This window comes from Podarcis gaigeae (assembly GCF_964106915.1).
Source record: "Podarcis gaigeae genome assembly, chromosome: 1".
Classification (NCBI taxonomy): domain Eukaryota; kingdom Metazoa; phylum Chordata; class Lepidosauria; order Squamata; family Lacertidae; genus Podarcis; species Podarcis gaigeae.
The window spans coordinates 82,686,701-82,704,913 of record NC_139678.1 but is presented as its reverse complement, the minus strand read 5'-3'; the positions used below and the strand labels follow the sequence as shown (position 1 = coordinate 82,704,913).

The window sequence follows — 18,213 nt, the reverse complement described above, 5'->3', positions numbered from 1 at the left end:
AGGCCATTCAAGAGCTAGCCAGTGGCTCAATCAATGCTATTAAGTTAGGTGGAACAAAAAGGTGGCGATGCTTGAGTCCAAACTTCCCTTTCCTGTGAAATTTCTGAGGGTTCTATGACTAGGCTGCTGACTCAACATCTTAGAGGAAGAAGAAGCGCTGTCATAACACACATCATTTCTTAGGAGGAAAGCCCACAACACAGGATTCTGGTGCTTGTTTTTCCTAAGTGTGGCAATTTTTAATTCTTTAGGAAACAGTCACTAACCTTGATGACAAGAAAAACCGCAGAGGAAGAGTCAAAGGCCCCATTGTAGAGGGTAATGATGGTTGAGCGGTGTTTTCCAAACAGATTCCCAACCTGGAGAGACAAATAAGATCTCAAAGCAAATTGACTACTTTCCTGGAGGGGGTCAGCAGATCACAGCCGAAGGGCCTAGTTGCCGGTGAACTTTAATATGTTAGAGTATGGAGGCAGGGACAGGGTGCCCCAAAGGTTCTCCTGTAAAGAATTTCCTCTCCCAGCTCCCTCCCCATTAGGATGTGTGAGGGAAGAGCATCAAACCTGCATGTTGGTGAGGATAAAGAGGATCCCACCGACAGAGAGAAACGTCACTGCTGGGAACAGCATCAGCGCAGTGGCTGTATAGGAAGAAAAATTGATGGAAGGGCATATCAGCAACATAGGCCTACCGTGCTCATAAAACAAGACACAGCTGGGCATCACATCACCCTAAGCAGTGGTGCCACTGCAAACTTTGAACTGCAGGAACTCATAACAATCCCTATAGGAGGCATGTCCAACAGGTAGATGGTGATCACTGGATGTCTGTGGTAGATCACTGGATCCCCCCAAAGAATATCAACAACCTCTGAAAATGGACCTTCCTCCTCCCTAAAAAAAGCTCAGCAACTTCAACCTGAACCCCAAAAAAGGGGGTAGATCACTGCCAGTTTTTAACTCTGAGTAGATTGCGGTCCCTTGGGAGTTGGCCACCCCTGCCCTATAGCAACATCCCCCTAGATATATTACACACACACACACACACACACACACACAGTACATAGCACAATGCCCAAATTATTAGGACCAGTTGGCAATAATAGAAACGTGAGTCAGCAAAGTTGTAATGATTAGCATGTTGAACTTTGGCTGTGGAGACCTAGGTTCACATCCCCAATCAGCCTTTAGCTTTTAAATTAGAAATACAAATAAACTTGCAATTAAGTATTATCTAGCATGAAGTAGGAACCCCATCCAAGGAAAGGAAAGAAGTACCCAGCCTCTGCTTTACTGGTTCCCTCTTTTTCCTTCTTTGTTTATCTGGCCCCAAAATGTCTGAAAGCCTTGTTATCACCTTGTTAATTTGCCAGAGTAAGGAGAGAATATTAGTCATCCTGACAAATGAAACAGAAGTCCTAGCACTGCATTCTTCTCTACTTTTGATCCTAAATTTCTTTTTCTTCTTACAATCTTGCGGGTGTGTGCACACAGAAGCAGCTCAGTACTGAAAAATGAGACGTTCCAGTGCAATAAAAGGAACTCAAACTCCTCAAGCCATCTCTTCCTACAATTCTCCAGTCAACATTAATACAGGGCAGCACACTGTGCCATTCTAAATTTCTATGCCAGCTCAGGGGGCTCAGGGGATGAATCCAGTTCCCTTGCTTTTTGGTGTTTAGCATTTGAAAAAGGCTAGCACAACATGCCAGGAGTGTGTGGAAAGAGGCAAAAACAGGAACTTACTACAAATATAGATTGTAGTTAAGATCCCACCTCATATGATTCCCCTTTCCAATCTTTAGAAATATTTGGAGGATCCAGCATAATTTTGGGAGACCTACACAAGCAATAATAATAATAATAATATTGGACTGACAGCTATCTAGCAACACACAAAGACTGAACGTCTCTCAAGATGGAGAGCTATAGTAGCATGGTTTCTCTCTCCCTGCAGCCATTGATATAGACATTGAAACTCTTGTACATCACATCATACATGTGTACTTAACACACACAAACACCCTTTCTCTTCCACATTTACAGCCGTCCCTTGATTATAGGTGTTGCTAAGGCACACATCTAAAACTCATGTCCGCACGACAGACAGACACACACACCCCTTCCCCATATGAAGACCCACCCAGTCATCTTTTGCTCCTCCACACAAAGCCATACAAAATGTATTTAATTAGGTATATGTTAAAATCATTTCTACCCCACCAGATGCACTGGATGGGTGTTTTCACATATACAACTCTGCATCAAGTCTTTGATTGTTCTGAAGGACAACAGCAACAGTTCCCAACAGTTTCAAGCCTAACACTGGAACTATTGTGTCCATAATTTGTACCCCTACAAATCTACCTAAATAAGCCCAGCTCTTCATCCAGGAACACTCACCTGCTGAGGAAAATGCAACGAGGAGAGTACCAGTGGTGTAGGCAGATCTGGAAGACAAAGAGATGCCCTGAGCTACCAAATGGGCACTGGGCTGTGGACACGTGGGCAGCAAGGTGAACTACTTCCTCCCTTCATCCCCCATCAGACACAGTGAGCATCCATCAGCTTCCCATCCTTTTGGTAGACAGGCAGGCAGCTGTGGGAGCCATGGGCATCGGAGGAAGAAAGATGAATGAGTAAGATGGTGATTGGAATTGAGAGATCATTTGAAAATAGAAATAGACCAGTGGGGGAAAGATGAAGGAAACCATGCTGAGGAACAGAATAAAAACTGAAATTAGAAAAGAGGAGAGACTCAGGCAAAGGCACAGCCTGGAGGGAGTTGGACCAGGGGCAGATTTAGGGGAGTGTGACTAGTTCTGTTGTACTGGGTGTGGAGTTTTAGGGGCGCTGCCGAGGACACCGCAACTAGGATTTACAATGGAGTGCAAGAGGCACCGAATTTTGGTGTCACACAGGGTGCCACTGAAATTTGAGACCCCAAGATCCGCCGCTGGTTGGATCATTAAAAATTGTCCTCCATTTTTGTTTAGGGTTATGAGAGAAAGAATGATGATGATGATGATGATGATGATGATTTATTACTTATACCCACCCACATGAGAATGTGAATGAGCATTAACTCTAGTTTAGTTTTAGTTCAGATACTGATAGACAAACCACATGAAAGTTTATGTTTGTCTTCTGTCTCTAATATACAGGTTCTTCTTTTTAAAAAGGCAAATGGCACTGGGTGGGTGATAATTATTGGAACTTAAGCAGCTGTGGAGAAACAATTTTAACCATATCCTCCCCTGCTGATTCCTTGGGGAGTCTTCTGGTGTTTTTGGAATGCTGCACCCATTAACATTTTTTTTTTTTTTGTACTAGATAACACCAAGCAGATAACACCAGGTTAGGAAAACATTTCCACAGCTCTGCTTAGTTGGCCATATGCCCTGAGAGGAAAGAGGGCAAGGACCCAAAAGAGCCACCTCAGCACTACTCTCCTGCCCACATGGCTGATCAGTTCACTCACATGAGCCGCATGACTTTGCCCACTCCATTAATACGCCCAGCCAGTTAAGGAACCTCACAAACTGCAGTCACAGCAAATACTAGCTTCCTGCGTGTGGTCATAGGAACCCTTGGACTTCCTGCCTCATAGGCTGGCATAAACATTGCTTCACTTGGGTATCCAGCTCAAAGAACAGGCACTGCAAAGGGCTCCCTGTTTGCAGCTGATCATAAATAAAATCTGTATCAGACAACAGGGCTAGATTGAATATTGACACCTCACTGCTGTAGGCTCACTAACCTCCCATCCCAGAAACTGTCCTCCCCACAATTTGGCATGATCACCAGGGGTTTGATTGGTTCGATTCACAGCTAAAATGTACTTGGGCAGAAGTGCTGTATATAATCAGCATGTTTTGCAGTGAGTTTCATATATGAATTATTTGCCGTGTGAATAATCATTTTATTTTGTCTGCCCTAAATCACCTGCCAGTCATTTCCATTGACAACTACACCACACCCAGTTATTTTATGGTGAAAGAGAGGGGGAAGTGTCTTTGTCTCTCTGTTCTTCTGTCACTATCAACAGATAGGGAATTTAGAACAACCTGTCACCTTCCCTGAAACATCAGTTCAGGCCCATGTTTGTGAAGGGTGAACTGTGTGCATTTCATGGATGCACCAGGTTCCCCACACAAGTGAAGAATACGGGCATTTCAGATTTTATTTCAGGTAATATTGACTCCAGAAGCACATCACTTCTATTCCCCACCCCAAGGTGGAGAAATAAGATTGGTTTTGAAGCCCTGAGCATTAGAAGGCTCAATGGTTTCAGTGTGAAAACTGCTACAAATTCAAATGCAGCTAGGTAAAAAAATGTAAAAGTATCCAATTTCCACCTTAAAAAAAAGTCCAGGAGCTCGTTATACCTGTTGCCCACAGCCTAGCCAATCTGTGTCCAGCACATGCCTGCACACTTGCTATTCAGCTAGTTCTGTACACAGCCCAAATAGAAGTCAGAGCTGCCAGAGGAAAAACTGCAGCTACCACAGTCTCAAGGAGTCGTATGAATAGGCCCTCCAAGCCATGGACAGCTGCTAGTTACAGTACTTTTCTAATACTCCTGCTCATCCTGTGAGTCCCTATCTATCCCCAGTCAGCCTGCTCTCCCCTTCACTGCTTCAGACAAACTTTTTTTAATTTGAGGAGACGAAGGAACTGTCTTTCAGAAACTGAACACGTCAATGCAAACTAAAAATGTGCATGCATGTGTACTCGGTTACATATCCTGTTCATTTATTACGTAAGAGGGAAGCTGATGTTTTGTATGCAGTAGTCTGCAGAGGCCTCATCCAAAAACTAGCAAAAGTTTCTGACCTTCCTCCCTTGGGTATAACCTCCTGCTTGACAGGAGCAGCAAGCTGTTTATTAGAGTTATGTGAAGATTAGTACTAAGTCAAGAGAAACTTCGCAGTACTCATATGGAGGCAGTCTGGGCTGTTAAAGATAACAGGCATTTTATCATTCTAGCTGTCTGACAGCATGCACAAGAGCATGGGTGGAAGATAAGGAAAGAATCAGGAAGGAGGGAGGGATAGAAATGTGCATAGAAGTGAATTTCTGACCATCACAGTTCCTTTTCTGCCCAGCATATGCCAAGTGTTTGGGACTCCACCCATCCCACCTAAAAAAGGGACTGGAAGAACAGACAGTAAGAGTGGCCTGAACCACTTCAGACTACAGGTAGGCACCACATTTTAAATGATAAATAAATGTTGGGGAAATTTTGTGCAGATTTGTGTCTGCTTTGCTCCTCTTTTGGTGATGCATGCCCCCCCCCCCAGCAATGTGAGTAGTCACCCTAGGATCCACCCTCCAGAACACTTCAGTCCCTGAATCAAGTTTCAGAGAGTGAACTTACTTCAGTCTAGGATTACTCACTCTTAATCTATAAAGGATTTTAAGTGTTGCATTGCAGGGTGGAATTCAGCAGGTTCCTCTTCTCACATCTTCTTAGGGCTGTGGTGGTGGAAGAGTTCGCTGCTGCCCAGTTTCTCCCACTACATGACTATTAAAGGCAGGGGAGCTCTTTAATGGCAGGAGCTAGCAATCCTGCTTCAGTTCCACAGAAAAGGCAGAGAGCTCCAAGCAGGGAAAACAAGAACAGGTTTTGCCCCAACACTTACATGGCAAGCAGACGTGCTGCTGTGGTACCAAAGCGGTCAAAGATGTAGCCTGTTGGGAAGGTCATGAAGTTGTTCATGAAGGAGCCAATGGTGAAGATGAGGGAAAACTGCTCATCCTGAGCACTGCAGTCTGCAAAGGGACAGAGAATTCAGATATGGTCCCTAATGCAATTCAGTCCTATGTATCAACCCCCAAGCCCATATTTACTGTGTGCAGAACTCAGACTCAACATAATTAAGATTTTTATCTACTGTATGTCTCCCAGCCTAACACACTCTGTCCCACATGCAAAGCAAACCCCTAGCACCATATTGTTCATAGCTAGTACCCAGTTTCCAAAAGGGGAGGTGCCAAGATCAAACCCTCCTGATGAAAGTTTCACAGCTTCTCATTTGACAGCCCTTAACCTCAGATTCCTTAAGTGCTGGCAATGGTTGCAGTTACTTAAATGTTTTGAAAGGGCACCCTGCAGGTACTTAAAAATACTCACTTTATTACTATGGTTGAGCCCTGGCACTGAAAGCCTGGCATGTCCTGGGGAGTATTTGGTGTTGCATTAGACTGAACCTACAGTAGTGCTCCCCTTCCAGCCTTCAGTTCAGGACATGGAAACAGCAACTTTCTCTCCACATCCCAAAATGTTCCCTGTTCTGTTCCTTGAACTTTTTGCAGTCTACCCATTCACAAAATGTAACACAAGAATTATTTACAAGCAAGTGTACCAGCCTGCGGTGTGGAGTGCTTGCTAAGGAGCACATCTGTTAAGGCAGAATGGGCTCCAGCTGCCACTCAGTATGTTAGACTGCATTCCTTTTTTCAGATGAACCAAACCTGCCATTCCAAGCCACAAAGCCTGCATGAGAGGAGCACAGTAGGAAAGTTTGTATCCCTGCAATGAGGTGCTCAACCTACAAAATGAGTGTTGTACTCACAGGGGCATCACTCAGGATGATGTATGGACCACACCAGCCAGTCTCCAATGGTACTTCTGAACCAGCATGAATGTCTCAACACATTCATGAGTTCAGGGGCAGGGAACCTGTGACCTTTTGTGGACTCCAGCTCCCATCATCCCTCTCCATTGGCCATGTTGTCTGGGACTGATGGGAGTGAGGAGTCCAGCAACTTCTGGAGCACCTCACTTCTGCCATAATTCATACACTCTCACACCCACTCTCTGTACAGTTCCAAACTAACTCCCTATGTCAAACCTGCTCAACATGTGACCCACCAAGCTGAATGTAGCCCACCAGCTATGCATGGTTATCTGCCGCAGGCTTGGTAAAACTCCTTGGTTTCTGCTGCCTGCAAAAGCAGGGTTATTATCCAATTTCGTTGCACTTGTGCAATGTTGCACTTGTGTAATGACAATAAAGAATCTATCTATCTATCTTATCAAGCATCTGGCAGTTCACAATACATGAACAATAGTCTGCATTTGGCTTGGTGGGATTACAAGTTGTGCAGTCCTGCCCATACAGCTGTTTGTGACTCCCAACTAGCCCAGTATGTGTATAAACTCAGAACTTCCCTTTAGAAGCAGACCCCCACCATCTGATCTTACCTGTGACATTGCTTGTTTGATTGGCAGCTGCAGACATACACAGATCCTCAAAGTAGTGCATATCCTTGAGGACGTACACCAGGGATGCCCATCCAAAAATGACACCCGCAAAGCACATGCATTCCACTAGACCTGAGAGTAGCGTGGCCAGACGTTTGGCCGTGCTTGAGCCCCGAAGCTCCATGGCACTTCCCTCTTGATCCTGAGGAAATTCCTTTTCTGATCCTGCAACCAAAGAGAAAATGTAGTCAGTGAAATATGTGGAAAACTAAGCAGGGAGTATCCAAGTTGTTCAGTAGTAAGCAGCTGCTTCTGCAGTGAAATGCGTAACAGCATGCATGAGTTTATAAGGGGAGGCTGGCTGAAGATGCTGGACCTAGTAGAGAGGCAAAGGGGGAAATGAGGAAGCAGATTAGTGGTAATATCATAAGACCATGAGCAAGGACCAAGCAAGCTCTCTACATCTACGACACAAGGAAACAATCGTAAGAAGAGAAAGAGAGACAATATAAGAATGTGTAAAATGGACACAGAATAGGTTTGTGAATAGCTACAGTGATACTTAGGTTTTGGCAAAGCACCCTATTTTTAAATAGAGTGCTTGCAATAATAAAGAGAATTTAAAGCTCAGGCTGCTTACAAAAAACAGTTGGGGAGTTCAGTTATGAAGCTTCCAAGGACAACTAGCTTATGGGCATATGCAGAACAACTTGGCACTGCCCTTCTCTATTGATCTGTTGTGAGAAAGCCCTAGCTGCACCTCAGGAGCACAGAAACGAGACCAAACTCGCCTAGCAAGTCAGAGGAGAAAGATAGCTAAACTTACAGGATTTCATGCACTAATATTGGAAGAATCTGGTGACCTAGGGCTGGTGCATGTTGCTGAGTGCACCCAGTTCCTTTGAACTCATTGCCTCTCTTCAGTGTACCTATATTGCAATGGAGGTGGGTAAAATCTCTGGAGCGTACTCCATGACATTATAGGGTTCTCCTTTATGTAACTTTGTTCTCCTTTACCTTGCAGTGGGACAATTCACTCCGACAGTGGCCTACCCAGTGACCTTCAAGGGGGTAGGGTTTATACCCTACTTCCCACATCAAACACTCAAGCAACCCTACACCACACCATGCCATACAAGCCCTCTTGCGGCAATGACTTTGCTGCAGGATTTCTCCAGGTCTCTGGTTTGTGGTGGTAGGGAAAGCCCTCTGTGCTTTTGCAACAAGACTGAGCTGCTGCTGCTGCTACATTGGCTTGAAGTATACTAGTTAACAACAGTGTTTTAATAAATGTTACATTTCATTTAAACAACAACAACAACAAAAAATGATAGTTTGGCTTTCATAGAAAAGGTCAAGAAAGCTGTATCTGGGAAGGGTGGGGTGGAATCTGCTTGTTTTTTTTCTTTTATTACAGATTCCACCAAAATGTGTCTCTCACACACTTTTCTACAGAAAGAAAAGCTGGTGAGTGATTAACAGGGTGAGGTGGGAAGTCCTTGATCAAATCTCTCCCTGGCCAAGAAAGTACCGTATTTTTTGCTCTATAAGACTCACTTTTTCCCTCCTAAAAAGTAAGGGGAAATGTGTGTGCGTCTTATGGAGAGAATGCAGGCTGCACAGCTATCCCAGAAGCCAGAACAGCAAGAGGGATTGCTGCTTTCGCTGCGCAGTGATCCCTCTTGCTGTTCTGGCTTCTGAGATTCAGAATATTTTTCTTCTTGTTTTCCTCCTCCAAAAACTAGGTGCGTCTTGTGGTCTGGTGTGTCTTATAGAGCGAAAAATATGGTACTTCTTTGCCTTAGGCAACCCCGTTGTTTTTCAGAGTCAAACAAGATAGGCCCTGCCATGAAAATATTTTTTTTAAAGAAAAATGGCCAGCACATGGGGGCTGAGTGAAATTGGCACCAAGGTATCAAGGGGGTAGGGGTTTGATCCTTTGCCTCACCGTAATCACAATCTTCCTCCTTGCATATTTACAGTGGGAAGAAGTTAGCACCAAGGGCCTCTGATCAAGGGCAGACATTGGTAATATGGCACCCTGGGCAAGGACAAGATCCTACCCCACCCAAATATGCCTTATTTTCACAATAATTTCTTTTGGTGACTGTACCCATAATGTTTGCACACACACCCTGGCTTGGCACCCCATGTAGAGAAAACCACCTGCAGCACCCTAAATCTGGCACTGCTCTGATCAGATCAGGATCACAGTGTGGGGGGTAAGCTTCAAGTCTCCCTGCACACCATGGTTCCAATTATAAACATTGCATTATATCCTTGCTAAATTTCATGATAGAACAGCAGCAGGCACACACCCTAAAAGCCACTTCATGCATTACCCTTACACTGTAAGAACCTGCATGTTGGAAAAAGCATGAAATCTATGTGTTGACATCACATGTGACTATTGCCAGACACATTTCACTGCCTGTCCACACACAGCTTCACAGTACTTATACATGAAGCAAAATAAACATGTATACAATCACTGTCTGCAACGATGTACATCCAAGCGTCACACTTTCTCCTACACACACAGGTCCTTAATACAAAACAATGAATTCAACATTGGACAACACAGCCACACTTTTCTAATGGTATCTGAAATGGAATACGCTTTTGAGTTTTGAATCCGCACCCTGTACAGTTCAAGCAAGCAAAGACAAGTCATTGTTAACAAAATAACAATAATGCATTTTTATAGTGCCAGAGAGACCCCTGCCCTGTGAAGCTTACAGTTTACATTTAGACTATTGGCAGCAGGAGAGATTACAGAGAGATGGAAAAGTGTGACAAGGGTAAGAAGGCATGAAAGATGAGCTTGTGCAGTTACACGTGATAATTGATTGCACATATGATCATTGCTAAACAGGAATGCACCCTCTCAAACTCCCTCCAACATTCACAGATTCACATCCTGCCATCTGTTTAACTTAAGACACCCAACTTTCTGTCAATCACCTATCCTCCTGCTTGACATGTTCCTATGCCACCAGTTATCCCCTCACTTATCTATATTTCTACCATCCTCCTATCTTTTGCTGGCAAGCTCATCACCATGGTATTTCTTCAGTGCTGTATAATAAGCAGAGAGATAGGTTTGGTCTTTGGTTATTGTGGTGGGTTGCTTATGGAGAGGGAAAGTGTGTGTGTGTGTGTGTGTGTGTGTGTGTGTGGATGTGGGGCATGTTGCATTGTATAACCTTCATAGCTGCAGCTTTGTCTGTGAATCATTAATCACACATTCTTTTAATAAAAGCCTGTTCCCTCTCAGCTGTGGGTGGTGGTAAATGTTAAAAATAATGTTCCACATTTCTGGGACCCGTTCAATCCAAGCCCTATCAACATGTTCCACCTAAATTAACTACCCAAGCTAGGCTTTAATGGCTGGTAAATAAACTACATCACATCTCAATCACTTAGAAGAGAACTGGGACCCAGCTCCACAGGGCTAGACCTAGTTTGATCCAGGTACTCTCTGCTCAAATAGAGACTCAGGCTTCTTCTGCTATAAACATTGGGACCATGCTGAGTAGGATGTGAGGGAAGAGTACCAGAGCAACAGACTCCCTTTGGGATACTGATCTCACTATAGGGTGTCTCAAGTCAGGAGGATATTGTCAAAAGCTAAGTAAAAACCCAAGGATGAATTATTCTACTGGAAACATATAGTAAACAGACTAGTAGAGAGCTAGTAAGCATCACTTCCTTTCACTTGTCAGTTCATCAACCCAAATCAAAACATCTTACACATGCCTGCCCTTTATTTGTCTTGTTTTCTTCTCACACCACTCAGTAGTTAGACTCGAAAAGCCAAAGTAGGACAATATTTATTTATTCATTCATTCATTTATTGTTAAAACTATGTGCCACTTTTCACCACATGGGCCTCAAAGTGGCTATAGTAAAATATACAATGTACAACATTAAAAACATAATTAAACCTCCAATAAACAAAAATTAAAGATTTTTGACCAGGAGTCCAAACTCAGCAGGGGCAGTGCCCCAGATGTGGGAGGGAGTGCCATAGAGTTGGGACCACAACACTGAAGGCATGGCTCTGCATTGGCATGTCCTGCTTCTGGCCCATAGGGAACCACTAATAGTGCTCCCCCCACACAATGACCTCAGTGACCAACTTGGGTATGCAGGGTAAGGTGGGCATGAAGGTACCTTGGACCTAAGTTATTCCGCTATTTGTACACTAGTACAAGAACCCTGTTTAATTTGACCCAGTTGCAGACAGAAAGCCAGGGCGGGTCTTTTTAACACCAGCGCCATGTGTTGGCAGTACAGTGGTACCTCGGGTTTGTTCCGAAGGTTCGTTCTTAACCTGAAACTGTTCTTAACCTGAAGCACCACTTTAGCTAATGGGGCCTCCTGCTGCGGCTGCGCTGCCACTGCACGATTTCTGTTCTCATCCTGAAGCAAAGTTCTTAACCCAAGGTACTATTTATGGGTTAGCAGAGTCTGTAACCTGAAGCGTATGTAACCTGAAGCGTATGTAACCCGAAGTACCACTGTAGTCTGTTCCTCCCACCAAACTATTGTTGACTGCAGCATTCTGCACCAGCTGAAGCTTCCAGACCAGACACTAAGGCAGCCCCACATACAGCATGTTACAATAATCAAGTATTGAGGCCACCAGTGCATAAACCAGAGAGACCAGGTTATCCCTATCCAGGCATGACCATAACTGCAGGCAAAGTTGATAAAAGGCACTCCTAGCTACAGAGGCAACCTGAGCCCCAAGTGACAATACTGACTCAAAGAGTACCCCCAAAGTATGGACCTGTTTGTTTAGAGGGGGTGCAACCCCACCCATGACAGGAAGCTAGCCTTTTGCCTGGATGTGAGAACTGTTCTCCCACAAGGCCTCTGTCTTCACAAGGTTCAGACTCATCTTATTGGGCCTCATTCAGTCCACCACTCTTTCACAGCCTCTCCTGAGTCAGATGTAATGGAGAAACAGAGCTTGGCATCCCCAGCATACTGATGAGACCTTGCCCCAAAACCACCATTCCCAATGGCTTCATATAGATGTTGGACAGCACTGGGGAGAACAGAGTGCCCTCCAGGACTGTATACTGCCATGGGGCTGAGAAGCAGTCTCCCCATCGTGCTACTTTCTGGACATGACCCTGCAAGTAAGAACACAACCACTGTAGAACAGTGCCCCCAGTAACCAGCCTGCAGAACCAGGCCAGGAGAATCACTTGCTGAGAGATGCAGCCAAAGAAGCGGGGTTGCAGTCCTCTACCTTTTTCTTGATAAAGGTCATCCATCAAGGCAACAAAGGCTGGTTCAGTCCCAAACTCAGATGTGAAACCAGACTGAAATGAATCTAGATCATTTGTCTCCTCCAGAAGTAGCTGCAGCGGCTCCACCACTGCCCTCACCACCATCTAAAAAAATGCAGGGTTAGCAACTGGCCAATGGCTGTTGCATTCCATTGGGTCCAAGGTTGGCTTTTTAAAGAGTGGACACACTACAGACTCTTTGAGGATGGGGGCGGGAAGCAATGCCTTTCTCCCACTCCTGCTAAATTGCTTCCTCCAGATTCTTGCTTAATCTCATTTCTTCCACTACCATGCCACCACACACCTCGATACCTCTCTGCATCCCTCAGTTATATTTATTACCCACTCAAGTCTATCCAGCAAAGACTCTTTTTACTCTTTGATCACCTCCCCTCACTTTCCTGAGTCATTCTCAATCTCCCAAATACGTATCTCTGTTCCTTCATGCCTCACAGCATCTGGTTCCCCTTAGAATCATTCAGCTATTTTCAAAACTTGCTCATATTTTCCCCACAAAAATCTTACCCTTGGCTAAGCTCTCATGGGCTGGACACCTGCCAGAGAGTGAAGAGGGGCAAGAGATGCTGCTGACCTGCATATGCGCCTCATGTCTCAGAAGTGACATGGTTTTCCACAAGCCACTCTCAGACAAGACCCGAAAGACACACAGCTGCCTCCAGAGAGTGAGAGCTTTGCCAATGAAGGCAGGTCCAGTCAGCAGAATAATGAACAACAGGAAGCAGACACTGGACTGGGACCACATGCAACTTAAGAGAATGCCCAGAGTCTCTCTCCCCACTTATGTCTCCTCCCTCCTTCCCTAGAGGAAGGAAACAAATGTTGAAAGAGGAGATCCTCTGGTGGAAGAAGTCAACGTTACCTCTCAGTCAGACAAACAATGGCACTTGTGATGGGTATACTGACACATATTCACCAGTACTGTCACATCCATGCATAAACTGCTGCCCCAGATCTGTCCCTTACTCAGTTTCTACCCAGATATTTCACACAGCATTGGCTTTTTCCTGTGAGATACCAGGACACTTCATGGGAAGCTGAGGTACACAGCAACTTCCTCACCCATGAAATAAATTAAATACATGTGGTGCACTTCACAAGTGGTGAAATGCACATTTTGATCTATGCTGGAATTTATCTCTGCAAAAGAAGAATATTTCACCACATAAAATGACCCCAGAAGACCTTCCTGTAGTGCAGGTCTTCTTAAGTGTGACCCAGCATTTGGTGCTCAAACTGTGTGAAAGGGGTGCCAAAACCTCTAGCTTACAAATGTAACACCTTCCTTAAAGCTTATGGCTCAATATCTTGTTCCCCAAAATGCTGACCTTTTTCTCAGAAAATTGAAAAACCCTGAACTCTGGGCTTAATTTGAACAGGAGCTTGATTGGTTGGCAATTATATGGCACAACTGTAGAACTCTAGAGTTGCTAGGGGCAACATTTTACAGATGAAATTACACATTGCTGAAAAGCTCTACTCCAGATCTACTGCTTTTGTTTATGTTTATATTTATTATTATATTTCTTAGTTGCTTTATATTGGCCAGGGCAACCCAAAGCAACATACAACCAACTCTACAAGAGCCTCTCTGATTCAAAAATCAGCAGGGTGTTGGATTGTTTGGTTAAAAATGTCCTGCAATATGGTATCAACAGTTCAAAAATGTACCTTAAGCAGCTGCAGTGTGTGTATGTAAAATAGCACAAGACCTTGGTGCACACATGCATGCTTTGACATCAGCGGAGGGCAACTTATGGCTCTTGGCATAAGCACCATGCAGGTGGCAAGGAGGAGGAAAATGAGGGGAAAGGAGGGAAAGAGAAAGGAGTGGCAGAAAGAAAGAAAAGGGGCAGCTCCAGCTTCACACAGATTTGAATACTAACCCACCCACCATTGGTTTGCAGAGCCTCCCCCCACTGAATTTGGACCCTCAACAGATTTTTTTTAAAAAAAGGATTCACCACCCTAATTTACATGGATGTATGCTAGAGGCAAGATGCATCCCCCCTCCTCCCCCATTTCTGCAGACCTGGAGTAGGCAGCTGAAACTCAAAAGGATGGCATATCTAGGAACTCCCCCTGACAAAGTTCAAATAAGGCATTTCCCCAGCAAAACAAAAATAGGCACTTACCAGGGGCTAGAACAGAACGAGGGGCAGTTGGCATGTATGCAGAGGTGCTCTGAGCAGGTTCAGAATGTCTTATGCTCAACAGAGCTAACGCCCCGCAAATCTAACAACTGCCAAAACTTTCCCCTGGCTTTGCTGCTTCTCCACACCCTTCCCTTAGGTCTACAATATGTGGAGTAGACAAATTCTCCGTTCCTATCTACCCAGACCCAGAAGTCTGCAATCCCTCTGCTCCTTATCTCAGCCACTTGACTAGGCTAGCAGCCTAGTTATGTAATGATGGGCTGGGCCAGCCCCAGCACTTGACAGAGAATCATAAATGGGCAACAAATTAGTTACTTAATTTATTATGGTAATTTTTTTAGTGCCAGGGAGTGGGGCAGGGAGAAGTACAGTGGTACCTCGGGTTACAGATGCTTCAGGTTACAGACTCCGCTAACCCAGAAATAGTTCCTCCAGTTAAGAACTTTGCTTCAGGATAAAACAGAAATCATGCAGCGGCGACAGTGGGAGGCCCCATTAGCTAAAGTGGTACCTCAGGTTAAGAACAGTTTCAGGTTAAGAACGTACCTCTGGAACGAATTAAGTTCTTAACCTGAGGTACCACTGTACTTGAGGGATTTTCTGCTGCAGGTGCCAAAATAACTCAACCAACCTTGAATACTAGGCACCTTGACTTGGGAGAGGGGTGCTGTTTTGCCACTCTGCCTCAGGCAGCAAAATGCCTTGGCCTGACACTGTGGCCCACAAAGGATCCCACAGGCAGAAGAGAACCTCTTGCAGAAATTCCCCCAGTTTCATTTACAAGGCTATGATCTTAATAGCATTTGCCTTAGAGGTCACCAATGAATTACTGCTGGATGCGCCCCTTTAGCTTCCTGCTATTTCTCTTGGGATTGTTTAAATTAAAATGAGATGTCAAGCTCAAATGGGTTGGAGGGCTCAGCTCTCCACATAGCAGATGCACAAGGGCACAGCTACATATATTTTCCCATAGACAAAAGAATTATAGCTGTGCCCTTGTATATCTGCTAGTCAGTACTACATGAATTCACCTCCATTAGATGACAAGTTTGAAATAATTTTAAAAGGTTTGATGCCCTGCCCTATGGTTTTGTGGGTACTTTGTAGAAACATGTCACATAATGTGCCCTTAAGGTACATTCCCTGAAACATTTGCAGAAGGATAGATACAGAGGTTAGGGAATTTTGAATAAAATCAGTATATTTTTTGCATTTTTAATTGATTTTCAAATATAATGTAAAATCAAAACAGAAGGAATGAACAAAACAAGTCTTTGAGGCTTTACAAAGTCCTAGATTCTTTACTGCTCAATTTGCCCTAAAGTCACAAAGCAACAAAATTGGTTAGGATTTAGGTGGATGAGTTCCTCCCAAAAGCAGTGCAATTGGAAGTGAAAGGAGAGACCTGGTAAAATTCATACCCTGACTGGCAGCTAGAACTGCAAGTCACAGAATCCCTCCCCTACTTCCTGCCTCTTTTGTGTTTGGTGTTTTCAGTTAATAAAGAAGTAGGACAAGGTTACAAAATATATATTTTAAGAACACCTTAGGAGACTTCCCAAGATTCTAACACTGTTCCAGAGCTTCGGAGCTAGGCAGCCACACCCTAGACTGCCTTGGATCCCAGCTATTTTGGATTCCAAAGTGGTCCAGCTATCTCAGAGATGAAGATCTGCAAACTCTGCCTTTTCCACAGAAACTACATACTATCTCGACTGTTCACAGCACTGGGACTTCAAGAAGTAGGACTGTATTAACATGGTGTGTGATGGGCATCCTAACCCTCTTACAGAGGAGTTTCCAAAGGAGACATAATGATGACCAAATAAAGTTTTAAGTTAATCTATCAAGGTAATGAATTAAAAAACACTGAATTTGTGTACACAATCTTTAGTGCTTTGCTATGAACTATCGTAATGGAGACTACATAGTGTGGGTGTGTGGAGGAGGGGAACAATGCAGCCCTTCACTCTTTAAGGCAAGTGTGAGTAACCTTTGGCCCTCTAGACATTGCTAAGCTACAACTCCCAAGCATGGCCAATGGACAGGGATAATGGGAGTTGTACTTCAGCAACTCCTGGCAGACCAAAGGTTCACCACGTCTACGCTATATAGTGAAGGGCCAGTTAATAATCTTTTGTGCCTGTGAGTGTGCATCCAGCTCACCATTTATTTTCCATGATCTGCTCTTTGTTGTCACGCAGACCTACTTAAAAGGAGTGACAGCTACCATCAAGGCCACTTTGTTGCAACTCAGTCATGAAAATTCTCCAGATATTCTCTTTTGCCCTCACAGAACACAATTACTGCTCACCCCCTCCAAGAGGTGGGCAGGGTTTGCGACATCGCACAGTGGTTCCAGAGACCAGGGTGCCCCCCACCTTGGCTACAGGGCTGCCATCTCCCCGTCCCCATCTCAGCGGGTCAATGGGCTGCAGGCTGGGGGCAGGGTGAGGGTCGGAAAAAGGCCGGTGCTCTTAGGCCCAGGCTCACTTTGTTTTCTTTCCAGGTTCATCCCACCCCCTAAAATATAGCACTGTCTTCTTTTGCAGGCTAACCTCTTGCTTCCTAGGTCAGCGGGCGCTGCTATAGTTGTAAGATGGCTGCTGTGTTCAGAACCGGGAAGGAATTTCCCTGCATTGGCAGGTTTTGCCTTCCCCGTAGCAATTTGTCACACCTTTGGCGGTTTTGGGCCTTGGTCGGTATTCTATAGTCTATCTTTGAGATGGGGGTAGCATCTGCATGCACCCCCATGTGGCGGCGTCAGCAGGATCCGTGAAAGGGTTGTTTGCAGGAGTCGCTGGCGCTGGAGCGGAAGCATACACTCAAACTCCCAGCTTCGGCGAAGTGGGAGGGCACACTGTGTAAGTTCACGCTTTACAGTCCCCTCCCACAACACCTGACTGCCCCACACATCCTCAGCCTATGAGAGGGATACCTTCCAAGGCCTAAGCCAAGGTTCCTACACCTGAAATTCGATAAAGTTGTGGCCTAATTTAAGCCCATACATTGTTGTCATGTCTCATTCCTGGCGGGTAGGCTCCAGGGACAGGGTTTAGCGCGTGGGCTCGCAACATAACCCAGACTGCAAGCATCACAAACTAGATAACAAAAAGTCAAGGGGTTAGGCTGCTTCATATTTGCAACTTAGAACTTAATGCATATATCTTCCACTAAATAAATATGCAGCAAGATGCCCACTCTACTTTTCCACACCAACAATTCCAGGATGTTTGCATTTTCCTGATTACTACACAGGCGGTGCAATCCCTTCTGCCTTAAGAGCCCTACAGAGAATGGTTCACGTGCATCACTTTACCAAGCAACAGTATGTTTAGACTTAACAGTTTTGTCATGGAAATGAGGGACAGAAGACAGCCCACTTTGGTTGCACTTGGGGCTTTTCTGTACAAAACCACATCACTCTCCTAGTACACAGTAAGAATTACAGTTGTAACATGCCAATTGACCTAAACCTGGGGAAAACTTACATGCACCTCAGAAGACCACTAGCCTCTCTTCAAAGC

The 18,213-nt window shown here is 44.7% G+C and overlaps 1 protein-coding gene across 12 annotated transcripts in view; it reads right to left on the bottom strand.

The window, feature by feature from the left end:
- The window catches only part of SLC43A3 (solute carrier family 43 member 3), a 42,822-nt gene that overhangs the window by 12,437 nt on the left and 12,172 nt on the right, over positions 1–18,213 (bottom strand). For 6 of the 12 annotated variants that reach the window (XM_083701098.1, XM_083701104.1, XM_083701105.1 and 3 more), the window contains 5 exons: positions 7,210–7,434; positions 5,645–5,774; positions 2,403–2,449; positions 564–640; positions 267–359 (listed from right to left, as the gene is read on the bottom strand). In XM_083701098.1, coding sequence (XP_083557224.1) covers positions 267–359; positions 564–640; positions 2,403–2,449; positions 5,645–5,774; positions 7,210–7,393 — 531 coding nt within the window. In that variant the 5' untranslated portion in view covers positions 7,394–7,434. Of the gene's footprint in view, positions 1–266; positions 360–563; positions 641–2,402; positions 2,450–5,644; positions 5,775–7,209; positions 7,435–12,472; positions 12,618–13,037; positions 13,246–14,665; positions 14,900–18,177; positions 18,200–18,213 lie in introns of those variants that run through there. The other 6 variants (XM_083701100.1, XM_083701095.1, XM_083701097.1 and 3 more) reach the window with 6 other exon arrangements.